Source organism: Dendrobates tinctorius, unplaced genomic scaffold (assembly GCF_039654945.1).
Source record: "Dendrobates tinctorius isolate UK_male_01 unplaced genomic scaffold, ASM3965494v1 ptg000232l, whole genome shotgun sequence".
Lineage (NCBI taxonomy): Eukaryota > Metazoa > Chordata > Amphibia > Anura > Dendrobatidae > Dendrobates > Dendrobates tinctorius.
In genome coordinates this window covers 12333458-12349830 of record NW_027361899.1, presented here as the reverse complement: position 1 = coordinate 12349830, position 16373 = coordinate 12333458, and the positions used below count along the sequence as shown (strand labels likewise).

The 16373-nt window shown below is 48.6% G+C and overlaps 1 protein-coding gene across 1 annotated transcript in view; it reads right to left on the bottom strand.

Moving 5' to 3' along the window:
- The window catches only part of SLC4A1AP (solute carrier family 4 member 1 adaptor protein), a 35304-nt gene extending 21695 nt beyond the window's left edge, over window positions 1–13609 (bottom strand). Inside the window, exons 1-9 of the mRNA XM_073556316.1 lie at window positions 11726–13609; window positions 10807–11002; window positions 10344–10466; window positions 9221–9281; window positions 5689–5828; window positions 4987–5147; window positions 4027–4096; window positions 3111–3300; window positions 927–1026 (exon numbers count right to left, since the gene is read on the bottom strand). Of these exons, the coding sequence (XP_073412417.1) occupies window positions 927–1026; window positions 3111–3300; window positions 4027–4096; window positions 4987–5147; window positions 5689–5828; window positions 9221–9281; window positions 10344–10466; window positions 10807–11002; window positions 11726–13468 (2784 nt within the window). The 5' untranslated portion in view covers window positions 13469–13609. The remainder of the gene's footprint in view (window positions 1–926; window positions 1027–3110; window positions 3301–4026; window positions 4097–4986; window positions 5148–5688; window positions 5829–9220; window positions 9282–10343; window positions 10467–10806; window positions 11003–11725) is intronic.
- Window positions 13610–16373: the final 2764 nt, after the last annotated feature.

Genomic DNA, 16373 nt, shown 5'->3' with positions numbered 1-16373 from the left:
CAGGAATGCTTGGGGTCTGGGGATGGGGGGGTACCAGTACTTTAGACCATGTCGAGGCGTCTGAAGCACTAAAGAAAAATATCTGGGAAAACTGCCAAGTAAACCATTACTGTAACATAAGTGTTGTCACCCAGCTTTCCCAGGGTCCTGGAGGGCAAATCTACTTTACTGGACGGTATAAAGCAGCCGCAGAACCTAGACTGGCGCTGTCATATTGACGGACCATTTTCAGAAGAGCGTCAGTGCGCATTATTAGCGCTACGGTCAATGTAATGTGGCTCATAGAAGGGCCTGTATATTGGGATAAAGGGGTCTCCTGGAGCCCACGTTTCCTGAGATATCTAATAAGCTCCGGTAGTCCTCACCTTCCCGGGGTCGGAAACTCGCAATACGTCAATTCTCCATTTTCAGTGATTGGTGTTAGCAGTGACATCACTCGCCAGCTCACATCACCACAGCAGCTCATGTAGACGGCACGAGCTGTGATTGGCTGCAGCAGTCAATGGGATATCACCACTGCAGCCAAATACTACAACCGGAGCGTGGAGGGCCCCGATACTGGATCTGGGGAGGACGGGTACAATTGGAGCTTATTTTACGGGTACCTTTAAGATCTCTAACAATGGAAAACACCTTTAAAGGTGACTTGACCTGACGTGTCGGCACTTTGCTAGGCACCCAGCTTTCCCAGAAACAGACACAAGTAATGAGGCCAGTGACGTCCCGGACTGGGGGAGCGACACCAGCAGACATCGTTATGGGTTTCTAACCGCACTGACCCAGCTCACTTCCCGATACGGCAGGGAGCTGAGCCGGACTACCCCCTTTAAATTAAGGACTTTGGAATAATAAATTTTCCTACTTTTGCTCAGATCTCAATCTCACCAGCGCCAACTATAAACCTGCAGTCACACTGCGCCTCTTACCCCGACCGTCCCAGTTTTCAGCTTGAATTTGCTTCCTCCTTTCATCGCTCCAAACATTGGTAACGTCGGCTTCTTTGTTTTGAGGTCCTGAGATACAGGGCTGAAATGACAAGGTCAGGTTTCACTAAAGCTCGGTCAGTGACTTGTCCAACGTGTAATGTTACCAAGGACAGGACGGTAATGTGACTGGGGCAGCTCAGCAGTGCAGAGTATTTCAGGATGCGAATGTGCCAAATTCTAGAAAGTGATCAATATAGTGACTGACTCCGCAGTAGCGCAGAGTATTTAGGGGTGTGAGGGAATATGTCATAACTTGTTTTTGTGTAATAACACATTTAGGGTACGTCCCTCTGTGTCACTGCAGCGGATTTAATCCATGTGCTTTACTCTGAAAAGCTGCTTGTCTCAAGAAAACAAACTTCTAACAGTTCAGTGAGGACCATAAGTCTAAGATGACCAGTACTAGATGCCAGGGTCCCCGAATCTCAGATGACCAGTACTAGAGGCCGAGGACCATGAGTCTCAGATGACCAGAACTAGAAGACGGTAACCTTGAGTCTCAGATGACCAATACTAGAGGCTGGGGACCATGAGTCTCAGATGACCAATACTAGAGGCTGGGGAAAATGAGTCTCAGATGACCAGTACTAGAGGCTGGAGACCATGAGTCTCAGATGACCAGTACTAGAGGCTGGAGACCATGAGTCTCAGATGACCAGTACTAGAGGCTGGAGACCATGAGTCTCAGATGACCAGTACTAGAGGCTGGAGACCATGAGTCTCAGATGACCAGTACTAGAGGCCGGGGACCATGAGTCTCAGATGACCAGTACTAGAGGCCGGGGACCATGAGTCTCAGATGACCAGTACTAGAGGCCGGGGACCATGAGTCTCAGATGACCAGTACTAGAGGCTGGAGACCATGAGTCTCAGATGACCAATACTAGAGGCTGGGGACCATGAGTCTCAGATGACCAGTACTAGAGGCTGGGGACCATGAGTCTCAGATGACCAGTACTAGAGGCCGGGGACCATGAATCTCAGATGACCAGTACTAGAGGCTGGAGACCATGAGTCTCAAATGACCAGTACTAGAGGCCGGGGACAGTGAGTCTCAGATGACCAGTACTACAGGCCGGGGACAGTGAGTCTCAGATGACCAGTACTACAGGCCGGGGACAGTGAGTCTCAGATGACCAGTACTACAGGCCGGGGACAGCGAGTCTCAGATGACCAGTACTACAGGCCGGGGACAGTGAGTCTCAGATGACCAATACTACCGGCCAGGGACCATGAGTCTCAGATGACCAGTACTAGAGGCTGGGGACCATGAGTCTCAGATGACCAATACTAGAGGCTGGGGACCATGAGTCTCAGATGACCAGTACTAGAGGCTGGGGACCATGAGTCTCAGATGACCAGTACTAGAGGCCGGGGACCATGAGTCTCAGATGACCAGTACTAGAGGCCGGGGACCATGAGTCTCAGAAGACCAGTACTACAGGCCGGGGACAGTGAGTCTCAGATGACCAGTACTACAGGCCGGGGACAGTGAGTCTCAGATGACCAGTACTAGAGGCCGGGGACAGTGAGCTTCAGATGACCAGTACTAGAGGCCGGGGACCGTGAGCTTCAGATGACCAGTATTTGAAGCGGGGAACCGTGAGTCTCAGATAACCACAACTAGAGGCCAGGGACCATGAGTCTCAGATGACCAGTATTAGAAGCGGGGGACCGCGAGTCTCAGATGACCAGTATTAGAAGCGGGGGACCGTGAGTCTCTGATGACCAGTATTAGAAGCGGGGGACCATGAGTCTCTGATGACCAGTATTAGAAGCGGGGGACCGTGAGTCTCTGATGACCAGTACTAAAGGCCGGGGGCCGCGAGTCTCAGATGACCAGTACTAGAGGCCAGTCCCGGTGGCTTCTCTACACAGGTCTCTCCGTATGTGTGTGTGCATAGGGAGAGACCAGTCAGTCATTGAAACTGAGGCTCGATGGACCGGCCTCAGACTAGTCATCCACACATGGTTCCCAAACGAGAATACATAGAAGCTGCCGCATTTCAGAGTAAAACATCCTTGGCTGCCATAATGCCGCCGTCCACAGTTCATGCTGCCTGTGGTTCGGGCAACACGAGTCTCGAGTCTTCTGTAAGGTTCCCTTTAATGGCCATTACTTACTTAGGCTTGAGATCAGGGAGTTTGGTCGGTTGAACGATCTTTATGAGGCTCTTTAGCCTCTGCTGCTCCTTCTTCAGATCCAAGGATTGTAAGTGAAGCTTCTTGCGAGTTACGCTGTCGAAAGAGGAGCTGGATTTCATTTCGGTCATGAAGGCGTCAAGGGAGTCTTGGGTGGACGTCTGGGCTTCATCTGGGGGGAAAGAAACACGTGAGAGACACCAGGTCACAGTCACAAGAGTCTGGATCCTCAGAGAACTGGAGGCTCTCGGTTATAGTGGGGCACGAGCAATCACGCCGACGTTACTCAATTCCCACCACGGTGGTGATCAGACATTTATTACCCACCCTGTTATAGTTACTGACACTGCGGTGCCTCCATCATCTTTTACTTATCCAGCTGTGCAGTAAAAAACGCATTTTGGAGATTGACCATCTTCAGGGTAAAGAACACCAGTACGCCAAACTGGCTTTGATGGCGTTTTAAATCAAAAGGGAAAGTCCGGCTCTGAAATGCGTTTATTGCACACGTGGATAAATAAAATATGATGAAGAAGCGCCGCTGTCCATTTCTTGGTTCGACGAGGCACATACCGGCCGGTAACCTTCATTCTCCATTCTTTGTTAACGGTGAACCCCGGCGGGAATTTGGGAGGAGGAGGTCCGTACCTTTGTGGTGTCAGGCATCAGGTGTTATGCTCCCAGCATGGCCCCACAAGATAACCATACACTGCCCTCTTAATCAGTGTTGTCCTATGAAGCGCTCATCTATCATATATACATTCATATAAATGTGGTGCAGAGCGAGGGAAGAAAATCAGTCCTGTAGTATTTGGGAGTGGGGGGATGACTCCCTCCTATATTATTAGAGGGCGCCCGACCTAAATCATTTAGGGTGGGGTCCTCCATTATTTATTACCTTGCCGATTTGCTTTTAGCTTTGTCGCTATTTCCTCCATTTCTTTCTCGACAACATCCAGTTTTGAAATCTAAAGACAAACATAAAATCAGATCATTGGCCGTAAAATCTGTTCCGGGATCGGCGCCCGATGGATTCAAACATGACAAGTTCTAGTCCCTTTTTATGACCCCCACCACTAGGGGGAGCCTCCTGCATACATTGCCATCAGTGACAAGACACAAAGCAATACACGCCCCCTAGTGTTGGATGAAGGCAGAACGATTTCTAATATCTATGCAGATTTGGAGTTCTGCATTTGCCTCTGAAAAAATGACGAGAACAATAATAAAGACATTAGCACAAAATATTACAAGAATCTCCCTACAATCATGGTGTTACTTGCTGGGCATTATTTTTACCTGCCTTATGCTGATCTTCAGCTACATTGTGTTTTATACTCCAGTCATATCCAAAGCTGCACATCTCTGACAGACTATGACTGGCCTCAGCTGTGATCCCCTAAACACTTTTTGCTTCCAAACTGTACAATGGCCACCTACACCTCACACTCTGCACTGCAGCAAGGGTTGCTCAGTGCCCACACTGAATAAGCAAGCAGCAGCTTTGAGTGTGACTGGAGTGTAAGACATGATGCATCTCCGGGCAAGAATAAAACTTCCATGTTGGTAGGTGAACTAGCATTTATCAGAACTAGAAGAGGGGTGACTTACTTTGCAGGACCACATTAGTGGTCTGTGACCTTCAGACGGGAGTCCTGCAGACCACCTACTACATGTGACGGGATGCCGTCAGGTGTAAGGCGATTCACAAGACTCCCCCGTCCACCGATCAGGGACCGCTCATGTGGTGATGAACGAGTGTCCTATAAGTCGATTTGCTCATCTCTAGTCATAACTGCAGCTTTGTATGTGATTGGAGTGAACCTACATCTGGCCCACGTCTTCCTTCATTACCCACCAGGGACACGTAGGTTTCTGGTTTTTCATCAATCTTCCCGGCTTTCTTCATACGATTCAGTCGTTTCTTTTCCACGACACCCGTGCGGTCGAGGAAAGTGTCGTCGTCGCTGTCATAGAAATCCTCGGCCTCCCACTCTTTGGCTTTTCTCTTGCGCGACACTAGAGAAAACGGCAGGTTAGATCATTCTTGTTGGGAAGAGACAACCAACATGGAAGAATACAACGCATTTACATGAATTTACAACTGCGGAAAAAGCAAAAGATGGCGAGAAAAGTGGCAACAAATAGTAATGGTATGCGGTCTGCTGTCCTCTGTTATCAGCCATTGCAAGCTGGAGATGGGAGGAAGTTAGGCTGATCAGATGGACACTTTTTTTTTTTATAGTTCTTGGCACTGGAGAGAATGTGAGTTGTGAATTTTCTTTTTTTTTCTGCATCTCCCTAGTCTGATATGGTTGATAACAAAGAGGAATGGATTAAAACAACAATAAAATTGTGTGCAGAGCCGATAACATCACTCTCCCACAGATTTTATCATGTGAATAGCTCCATAGAATGACAGCCTTGTATGGCCGAGTCGATATGGTGAGGGTCCTCAACTACCAATCTCAGGGGGTCCAAGAGATCGGACATTCAGCTTTAATATCTAAATCCATGGAGAAGCCTTTGTAACACACTCCTGGACAGCATTGGTACTCACCGGCCTCCTGGCGGAGTAACCCTCTCATGTCCAGCATGCGGCAGGCCTCCAGGGCGCACAGCCTCATGGCGTCCTTTTTCTTTCCTGAATGTACCACCTCCGCTACCAGCTGCTTCCCAGAAGAATCATCCACGGGCAGCCTGTGTACAAAAGGAGACAAGGAGCATAAAGAGCCTCCGTCACAGAACATAAAACACAGCGCTAACCTGCATAGAAAAGTGAGGTGAAGACGGGAGCCCCAACAAAAACACAAAGTATTTCCTTAGGTTACTATACAGCTGCGTTATGATGATGGCTGCTCAATCAGACCTAAATAAGCAGGAAATGCTGGGAGATTACAGCTCTGAAGCTCGCAGGATTGTGAATGCAGCTCTGAAGTAAATGTAATGCCGCCTACTTACAGCCATGTAAATTGGCGCTTGGGGAGGAGACACAAAAACGGGCTCCAGTTAATAAAAAAAAAATTGTATTGGGAAAGCTCACGTTTCCCATCCTAAATTGATGAAGATGTGAAGGTGTCGGGACGGCAGCAACACCGTGATCAATTACTGAGCCCTCCATGCTGAGCTCTGACATTAACTAAACCCTTTATGACAGAAGATTAGGGTTTTCATTGAAGTCATTGAGCCGACGTCTTCTGATGCTCCTGCAGATCCAACGGCCACCAGACCATAGCCCTGTGAGCCTTCTTCTACCTGCTGGCATCCTGGACTTCTCTTCTGTAGCCAGGTAGTGGCAACTAGAAGGCTTGCAGTGCTCTGGTCCAGCGGCCACAAACTACAGACGTGGATGCCAGTCCAAATCATTTTGCTCAACCCTGGTCTGTGCTTTAGAAGATGGCAAATCAGACGGACGACAAAAATGACAGCGATCAATATGGTCAGTCTGAGATGGTTAAATACCCTCACTGCGTACAGTTCCCTTCCTCTTATCACCACATTTGGGTGGGATTGGGGGGGTGAATCCTATGGCAGCTGGGAGGGTAGCAGACCACCCAACAGTGTAACCTTAATGCTTTCAATTGCCATGTATTATTAACACGATCAAAAGATCTCATGAATTTGTTGAAGTAAAAAAAAAAAAAAAATGAATAAACTTTAATTAAAAAAAAAAACACAAACAATACTTTTCATGTTTCTTCCACACAACAAAATCTGCAATCATAACGACACACAGTAAAAAAAAGGTAACTGATGGTAAGCAGAGGGAGAAAGATACCGTATTTTTCGGACTATAAGACGCACCGGACCATAAGACGCACCCCAATTTTCAGAAGGAAAATAGGGAAAAAAATAATGTGTCAAATGGGGGTCCGTCTTACAGTCCGAATTCAGCTTACCTGGGAAGGGATCCGGCACAGGTGGAGTGGTCATTCAGTGGTCCAGATTGGTGCGGTGGCGGCGGCTCTGTGCTGGGGCAGGTTGGTTGTGCTGGGGCAGTTGGGCTCTGTGGGGTGAGAGTGGCGGCGGGCTGTGCTCCGGTGCAGGGGCGGCTGTTCCGCCGGCATTTCCTCGAAGCCCGGAAGCCCCCGCACATCCGTTGCTGGCTGCTGCCATGTTGCGGTGGCCTCCGGGAACATTGACGCCGGGAAGATGGCCGCCGGTCCGGGGACGGCGCATGCGCAGGTTCACATCTCATCCCGAGATCTCGGGAGACGAGATTCAAATCTCAGCAATGAGATCTCGGGACGAGATCTGAAACAGCGCATGCGCCGTCCCCGGACCGGCGGCCATCTTCCTGGTGTCCATGTTCCCGGCGGCCACCGCAACATGGCAGCAGCCAGCAACGGATGTGCGGGGCCCTCCGGGCTTCAAGGAAATGTCGGCGGAGCCCCCCACGGAGCACAGAGAGCCGCTACCCCTGCACCGGAGCACAGCCCGCTGCCACCACCGCACCACAAAGCTCCGCGGCACCCGCCACCAGCTATGGACGGATGTAAGTATATTGCGACCATAAGACGCACCTCCTACTTTCCCCAAAAATTTTTTGGGGAAAAAAGTGCGTCTTATGGTCCGAAAAATATGGTAACTACATCAGATAACCTCCCTGCGGCGGTTCGTTTCCAGGGATCAGGGAGGTGAGTCACCTCACTATACTGTGTGCACAGCTGTAATCATTCCCCAGGACTTCAACAGCTTGCCCTGTGCACATACACTCTGCAGACCAAGACTGTCAAAGCCCCAGGGAGTGATTACAGCCACGCACATAGTATGGGGAGAGGTGACTTATCGCTCCCTGCACCGCCCTGATCACTGGTAATGAGCAGCTGCAGGGAGGATATAAGGTAATTTTTCTCTTTGTAGCCACTGCTCCAAGTAAGGCAGGCAGGATTTTTAAGGCCACTTACCTGCAGATTAACCCTATATCTACAGGAAAAGTTTCTGGACATGATCAGCTCCCATTAAGGAAAGTCAATAAACAATTCAAAAAGAATAAATGGAAAAAAAAAAACTCGTTCTAAGAAAAAAAAAAGTGTGTATACAGTATTGTGCAAGAGTAAGGCAGGTGAGAAAAATGCTGCAAGAGAAGAAATCTTTAATATAAAAAAATAGAAGTGTTAATAGTTTATTTTATCAATTAACAGATTGGAAAGTGTATGAAGAAAAGAGAAACGTAAATCCCATCAGTATCTGGCGACTACCCGTCACCCGGTGACCACCTGTCACCTTCGTTGTCCAGTAACTGCCAGTCGCCTCCATCATCAGTATTTGGTGAATGCCCGTCACCTCCATCATCAGTATCCGGTGACTGTCCATCACCTCCATCATCAGTATCCGGTGGCCGCCCGTCACCTGCATCATCAGTATCTGGTGACCGCCCGTCGCCTCCATCATCAGTATCTGGTGACCGCCCATCACCTCCATCATCAGTATCTGGTGACCGCCAGTTGCCTCCATCACTTCTTCTCGTCTCTTGTACACAGGTTATGGAGGATCTCGGCAGGAGGTTGTGCAAAACATCACGGAGACCTGACCCCAGATCTTCTTTGTATGAGGATTGTGTGGATCCTTCGGTCTCTTCATGTGATCCCAGACAGAAGGGATGATGCGAGACCAGGAATCTGTGGAGCGGGATCATCACCCCCAGGACTCATCATTCTTAATAACATTGGCTGGATGTTTGCGGGGGGGGGGGGGGGGGGGGGGAGTCATTGTCCAGCTCCTGCCAAGTTCCTTCAGAAACTGTGCACAAGTGACAGAGAAGAAGTGATGGAGGCGACGAGCGGTCGACAGATACTGACAGGATTAACATTTCTCTTTTGTTCATTCGCTTTGTATTTTGCTAATAAATAATTACTAACTTCTATTTTTTGAGGCGTTTTTACTTTGCAGCATTGTTTCCACACCTTTCTAAAACTTTTACACAGTAATACAATTAGGCAGAAAAAACATGTAAAGGTTAAAATTAAACAAATTTAAAAAGATGAAGAAAAAAAAAAAACTTGTGATCTTTAATGACATTGGTATAAGGTAGCTATGAAGAAGAGGGGCCTTTATATCCAGATCTTCGTATATTTACTGCTCTGACATACTTTACACTGCAGAGCCACGACCCAATGCCTCGTCCTTCATATTCGAAGTCCAGGTCTTCTCCTGCAAGATACAAGAATAATGCAGACACGAATGAGCTCCAATGACCCAAAAATAATTATACTGGAGGTCGTCATCACCTGAGGTCTATTATATATAATATGTGGAACACTTTGGGGGTAGAGGGACAGGGGAGGCATTACATGTCTTGCTTTTTTTGTGGTGGTGGGGGCAACATTTTTTTTTACCCTCCTAGGTCAGGAAAGATTGATGAGGGGCAGGATCATGTTACTGAACTTTAGGCTTCCCTGATATTGTGTCACATCCGGGTTTCTGTAAACTCGGCATCTCTGATGCACGACGGGCATCACATCACATTGCACGACTGTTCAGACCAATACAATTTACAGTTTTCATGAGAGTACAAGAGGAAAGAGCAGCGCTACCGGATCAGTCACTACAACAGCGTGTTAATGCAAATCCAAAACACAGCAGATGTTGTCCTGCGTTGTTCACTTTTGCACCAGACGATGACTTTGGTTAGGCAGATAACTGCCAGGACAAATACAGGATCGATGGATATTTTGCGCGGATCCTGGCAAATATTTGCTGAAACAACGTTATCAGTGTCACTCACGTCATTATGTGGAAATCTGTGGCACTGGACAACAAGTGTGAAGGGTTCCCAAATTAAGAATCATCTAAAATAACAATCTGATAGCATTTCCTTTCCGCAGGTCCAGCACCAGTTTGTTGCTTTAACTCCAGTCTCTGTGTGCTGAATGCAGAGGTGACGTCATGTCGACAGCTCATATCACTATAGCCGATCACTGAGCTCAGCAGCACTGCCAATACAGACAACAAGCTGCTGAGCTCAGTGACTGGCTGCAGCTGTGATGTCAGTGCTGCAGTCAAAACACAGAGACAAGAGCGGAGAGCAGGTGCTGGATGTCAGAAACCAGAATCAGAGTACTATCTGATATATTTTTGATTAAAAAGAAAGTCCCAAAAAATAGTGTTTAAGAAAAGCAAAAATCCCTTTAAGTGGATCTTGCACCATTTGTAACACAAACAATAATGAATGTCCTCAGCCTGTGAAATGTACTAGAGTCACTGGATTATTACCTTCTCTATCAAAGAATCCCTGAAGCGCCTTCTTAGGATTTCCAGAATACAGCGCTTCCCTCTCCGCCTGATATTCCATGGCAATGGGGTTCATGTCATTCTCTTCCTCCATCGCGTCCTCCCCTGCAAAATGGAAAAAATAATATTAATATATTTTTAGTATCAATTTCTAAACTAACTCTGAATCTCTGCTTGCAGTCAGTGAATGGAAACATTCCACCCAACATGATCCAATACATCTCACAGCTGAGCGTTTGGATTGACTGTACTCAGCCCGCACTGACAAGGCGTCTCATTCACAAAGCTGTTCCCATCCAGACAGCAAGCAGCAACTGAAGGAAATGAACGCCAACATGTAGAATGTGGATAGAAGACCCCATAAATATCATATATTGATGGGATCTGCTATATAAAATGTCAAGTGCACAGTTGGACTAAAACTGAATGTGACTTTCTGGCTCACCCATCCCCCACGTGCAGCCAGTTTCGTCTGCCCTTCCACGCTCCTTCCTCTCAACTTCTTTTTCCTCCTCGAGGTTGTCTTCTTCATCTGAATCATCTCCCAGCATCCTCTTCTGCAGACTTTCTTTCTGCCGTCGAGCTTCTTTGATCTCCGTTACTGTCAGCTCGGACTCAGCATCTTGATCTTCATCTGGACCCTAAACAAACAAACAAAAAAAAATTCAACCAGATCTTGCCCATTAATCCTACACCACAAAGGGTTAGATATTCTCTACAATTCAACAAAAGGCAGAATCCAAGTCCCAGGACAGCTGCAGAAAAGACTCTTGGTTGCCTTTTACCCCCATTTAAAGGCAATATGAAAAAATCATAACCGATTGGGGACATCACAGTGTTGTGTCTGGGACGTTCACCACTTCCTGCCCCACTGATGTCTCTGAAGGTGGAAGCTGCGCTGCCAGACACGATGGAAGCTCGAGAGAAATGTAATCAATCGTGAGTCTGGACAGTGACCGGCTGCCAGGCAGAGCTGGAGGTGAGGACATTGGGCGACAACCGTCTGGAATGTTTAATACTCCATCTGGCCTCTGCTCTCCTACCATACCCGAGCCATGTGAAGCACTGTATTCCGGACCCCTCCATGATAATACTCCTAAATATCCCCTTCTTCACATCTTCTGATGTCACCCACCCCCCATAATATTAAATGTACCCCCCGAGCTCTCACAATAACCCTGCCATAATGGTTTGCTACAATGTATCACTGTGCAGAAAACGTATCAGTCTGGAGCCCAGGAGGATTCCGTAGAGGTGATACAATTGTAGCAAGAAATCAGCTGTGAGAAATATTAAAAACATATGACAGTTGAGACTCCAGACACAAAATAAAAAAGCAGAGATCTTGTCAGAACTTAACAGACCTGCAGGATGAACAGTCTGGTGCTTCCACCAAATTTCAGCACGTGCCCCACTCGGATGCGACAGTAAGTCTTGGGTTTGATCCGCAGCTTATTGATGAAGGTTCCATGGGTGCTTCCCAGGTCAAATACATAGAACCCTCGCTCCTGATCCGGCTCCGTCCCTTGGACCGAGCGGTATTGTAAGACTGCATGGTACCGTGAAACAGATGGATGTTCAAGAGACACGTGGCAAGTAGGCAGCCTGCCGAAAACAGTCCAGCTAGAGCCATTCAAGCTTTTGGTTGACAGGATGCTCCCGCCCTTCAGCACTTCCAAGCTGTAAATGGCCTCGGGCCACCCGGACCAGGCAGGCTCCCGATAGGGAATGGCAGGATTGGATTGGTAGGCATCAGAGGGAAGCCGGGCGCTGAGATCCGGGGCCGTTTCCCTGCTGATGGAGTGAAGGGTGGAGCTGCAGGGTTTGTCATGTTGGTCCAAGGCCTTTTCATTCCAGCTGGACCTGAAAGGAGCGACGGGCTTCTTAAAGGACTCTGCCCCCTCATAGGTGCTCCCCAGGGTGTTGCACCTGGACCCATTTTCCCCAATATTTGATTCTGCAAAGGGTTGTTTTGGGGGATCCTTGGCCCCAGCATCCCAGGATTCCGCTGAGCTAACATCATTGGGCCTCTCATTGCAGGTCGTGGCAGCATAGGTCCCCTTAGGCCTACAGGACCCGGTAAGCCGTTGGCCTGGTGAATAGTCCCTGGCATCATTGGAGACCGCATCGGCCCCATCCCTGGTATTCCCAGGTTCCTCACTGCTGCTGGTGATGGCGCCAGGATTCCCGGGCCCCTTACTGGTGGTCGCACTTGCCCCCTTAAATGACCTGTGAGCGAAGCAGGAGTCAACAGTCTGGGGCTCCTCACTTGAGATTGTGCCGATCCCCGGAGAGAACCTGGCAGCGAGGGTGGTCTCATCAGTCCTGAGCCCCTCATGGGAGACTGTATCGGTCCTCGAAGAGAACCTGGGAGCGAGGGAGGTCTCATCAGTCCGGGGCCCCTCACTGGAGATTGTGCCGGTCCCCGTAGAGAACCTGGTAGCGAAGGAGGTCTCACCAGTCCGGGGCCCCTCACTGGAGATTGTGTTGGGCCCCTTGGTGGATCTGGGAGCGAAGGAGGTCTCTTCAGTCCGGGGCCCCTCACTGGAGATTGTGCAGGTCCCCGTAGAGAACCTGGTAGCGAAGGAGGTCTCACCAGTCCGGGGCCCCTCACTGGAGATTGTTTCGGGCCCCTTGGAGGACCTGGGAGTGAAGGCGGTCTCATGAGTCTGAGCCCCCTCACCGGAGGTTGCATCAGTCCCCGGAGAGTAGCTGGACCTGGAAGCCCTGGTGGTCTCATCACTCCAGGTCCTGGGCCCCTCAATGCTCCAGGCCCCGGTATCCCCACAGGTCCTGGAATCCCCATACCCCTTCCCAGTCCTGGCCCCGGAATCCTGGGGCCCCTCAGAGATGCTGGTACCGGATCCCTCATCAGTGCGGGCCCTGGGATTCCTGGACCCCTCAGCATCCTGAGCCCTGGGGGTCCCATCATTCCAGCTCCAGGAATCCGTGGCCCCGGGATTGCGGGCCCCCTCACTGTCCTGGGTCCCGCCATTGCCATGGCAGGTGGCCTCATTCCCGCCAATGGGCTCCGTATCCCCGGCCGCCAGGGACCCGGGATCACAGGGCCGTTCCCCATCATGGGGGGACAGCTGAGCGGCCTCCATATATCCAGCGCCACTTTCACAGCCTCTGATATTCGTACACAACGCGGTCGGGTCACGGGAAGCAGCCAAAAGGAGCACACCGGAAACGAAGGAGCCTTTTCCGGTCACATGACGGCGCCGAGAGATGACCTCACTTCCGGCGCGGCTGACTTTGTAGAATTTTGTTGTTATGGCAACGGAATTCCAGGCGGAAGTGACCTCTGTGGAGCCTCCTCACTTCACCTAGACATAGAAAGCGAGATCTAGTGATCCAGCCGGGAATGATTCCACATTGGGGGCTGATTATTACTTTTTGGGGGGTCTGGCTACATTTAGCATCAAATGTACATAGCTGTAGAGAGCCACAATGGAGAATGGTCCTACAGATGTCCTTCCAGGCCTGACTTATTGGCCGCAGACGCTCCGTGCGCAGTACGGCCGGCGCCATAGTGTAGTCACTACATGCTTCATCTCTGCACGTGACACGGAACACGCGCTATGCGTGATCGGCCTACGAGACGCTACATGTGCCCAGTGCAGAGAGTAAGCGAGGACTGGGAGTGCTGGGAGCACCGACACAACGGGATCCATGGAACAGACTGGATGCGGCCAAAGGAACATGGCGTCCAGGCGCCAGCTACGGGCAATGAGACCCCAGAATCCACAGCTGCGCCAAGCCGTAACTCACAGACATTGTCACATCCCCGCCAAGACCTGCACCTGTGACGTCTGTGACCAGGCGCCATCATGTTCATTCTGAAGGCAGCGGTGGTGCCAGAAGAGGTGTTGGAACCAGAAGCTCAGAATGGCGCAGGCTCTGTCCAGCCCCGTAGATTTGGGTGGCAGTAATTGTAGTGCCAGCTGGAGTTATCAGCTCTCTGCTCCAGCCAATTGGAGAGCACCACACCCTACTTAACCCCTTTACCACCTTAGACTGTTTGCTACGGGCTCCGGCGATGAGCCCGCAACTTTTCATCAGCTGACATGTGTCCCTAACAGCCGCGGGTGGAGTCGCGATCCACCCACTGCTGTTAACATGTTAAATGCCGCTGTCAATCTGTGTAGTACAGGCAATCGGATGATGGCAGCTTCTAGTCTCCCAGGGAGACTATTGAAGCAAGAAAAAAAAAAGTTTTTAAAAATATTAAAATAAAAATATAAAAGTTCAAATCACCTCCCATTTGCCCCAGTCAAATAAAACAAAAAAAATTTATCGCTGTGTTTATATATCGATATATAAAAATAATCTGATCGGTAAACGGCGTAACAAAAAAAAATTTTAAAAAGTCAGAATTAAGGTTTTTTAGTCGCCGCAACATTGCATTAAAATGCAATAACGGGCGATCAAAAGATCGTATCTGCACTATAATGACATCAATAAAAACATCAGCTCAGCACACAAAAAACATTTAAAAAAAGATCACGAAAAATGGAGACATTGCGGGTTTCGGAAAATGTCAACTTTTTTTTTTTTTTAGAAACTTTGGATTTTCTTTTCACCACTTAAATATAAAATAACCTATACATGTTTGGTGTCTATGAACTCGTAGTGACCTGGAGAATCATATTTGTAGGTCAGTATTAGCATTTAGTGAACATGGTGAAAAAAAAAATTTTGGAATTGCACTGTTTTTGCAATTTCACTGCACTTCATTTTTGTTTCCTGTTTTCTAATACATTATGTGGCAAAACCAATGGTGTTGTTCAAAAGTACAACTCGTCCCGCAAAAAAACAAGCCCTCACATGGCCATGTTGACAGAAAAATAAAAAAGTTATGGCTCTGGGAAGAAGGGGAGCAAACAACGGAAACTCAAAATCGGAAAAACCGAAGGTGGTGAAGGGGTTAAGCTTCCAGCTTATTGCTGGAATCTGCCAGATATAACTTTTTGTTTCCCTGGTTTAGGTCTGTGGTTTTTGCTCTTGAGTATTATTTGTACTTTCCTGTTGTAACCTTGGCTTGTTTATTGACTGTTCTGCCATCTTGGGTTTTCACCCAGCTACCTGACAATCCTTGCCAGCTTGCGCCATCAAACAGCAACTGACCCTGTGGCCTTGCCCTGGGACGGCTCCAGATTTTAGTGTGCCCCAGGCAAAAGAATCTCAGTGGGCCCCTTTAATACATATCACGATTCATGATGCACAGATAAGAAATATAGGTGTAGTACAATAACAAAGATTTCACTCCTTACATTACATGAGTGATATCTATTGAAAATTCTACAATAGCTCAGAAACCGGCGAATCCTCACACAACACAGACTGACTGCTGACATCTTTTTAGACCGGACAGTATAGTCCTCCATACAGTATTATGTGCTCCACATAGTCATTCATACAGTATTATAGGCCTCATATATTGCTCCATACAGTATTATCGGCCCCATATATTGCTCCATACAGTATAATGAGCCCCATATATTGCTCCTTACAGTATAATGGGTCACATATATAGCTCCATGCAGTATAATGGGCCTCTTACTTTACTCCATTCAGTTTATTGGCCCCATATATTGCTCCTTACAGTATAATGGGCCCCATATATTGCTCCATACAGTATAATGATCCCATATATTGCTCCATAGAGTATAATGGGCCCCATATAATGCCCCATACATAAAAAAATCAAATTCTCCGCAGGTCCAGTCTCCAGTGTCTTTTGATTCTCTGCACTGCAAGGCACAGAGGGTGCATTGTAGTGACATCATCGTGCCTTCTGTCGTGAGACGTCACAGAGTCTAAAGATGGCAATGCTAAAGACATTGGAGCTGTGGGCAACGAGGACAGGTGAGTATTTGAGGGCGACTCACGGGCTCCATAGCGCCCCGGTGTCCCTAATGCCGTTCTTCCAAGGACGCGACACTTGTCTGGGTTTGCCAGGTGGTGACGCCGACTCTTCCAGGGACCATTGTGTAAGTCAACATCCCT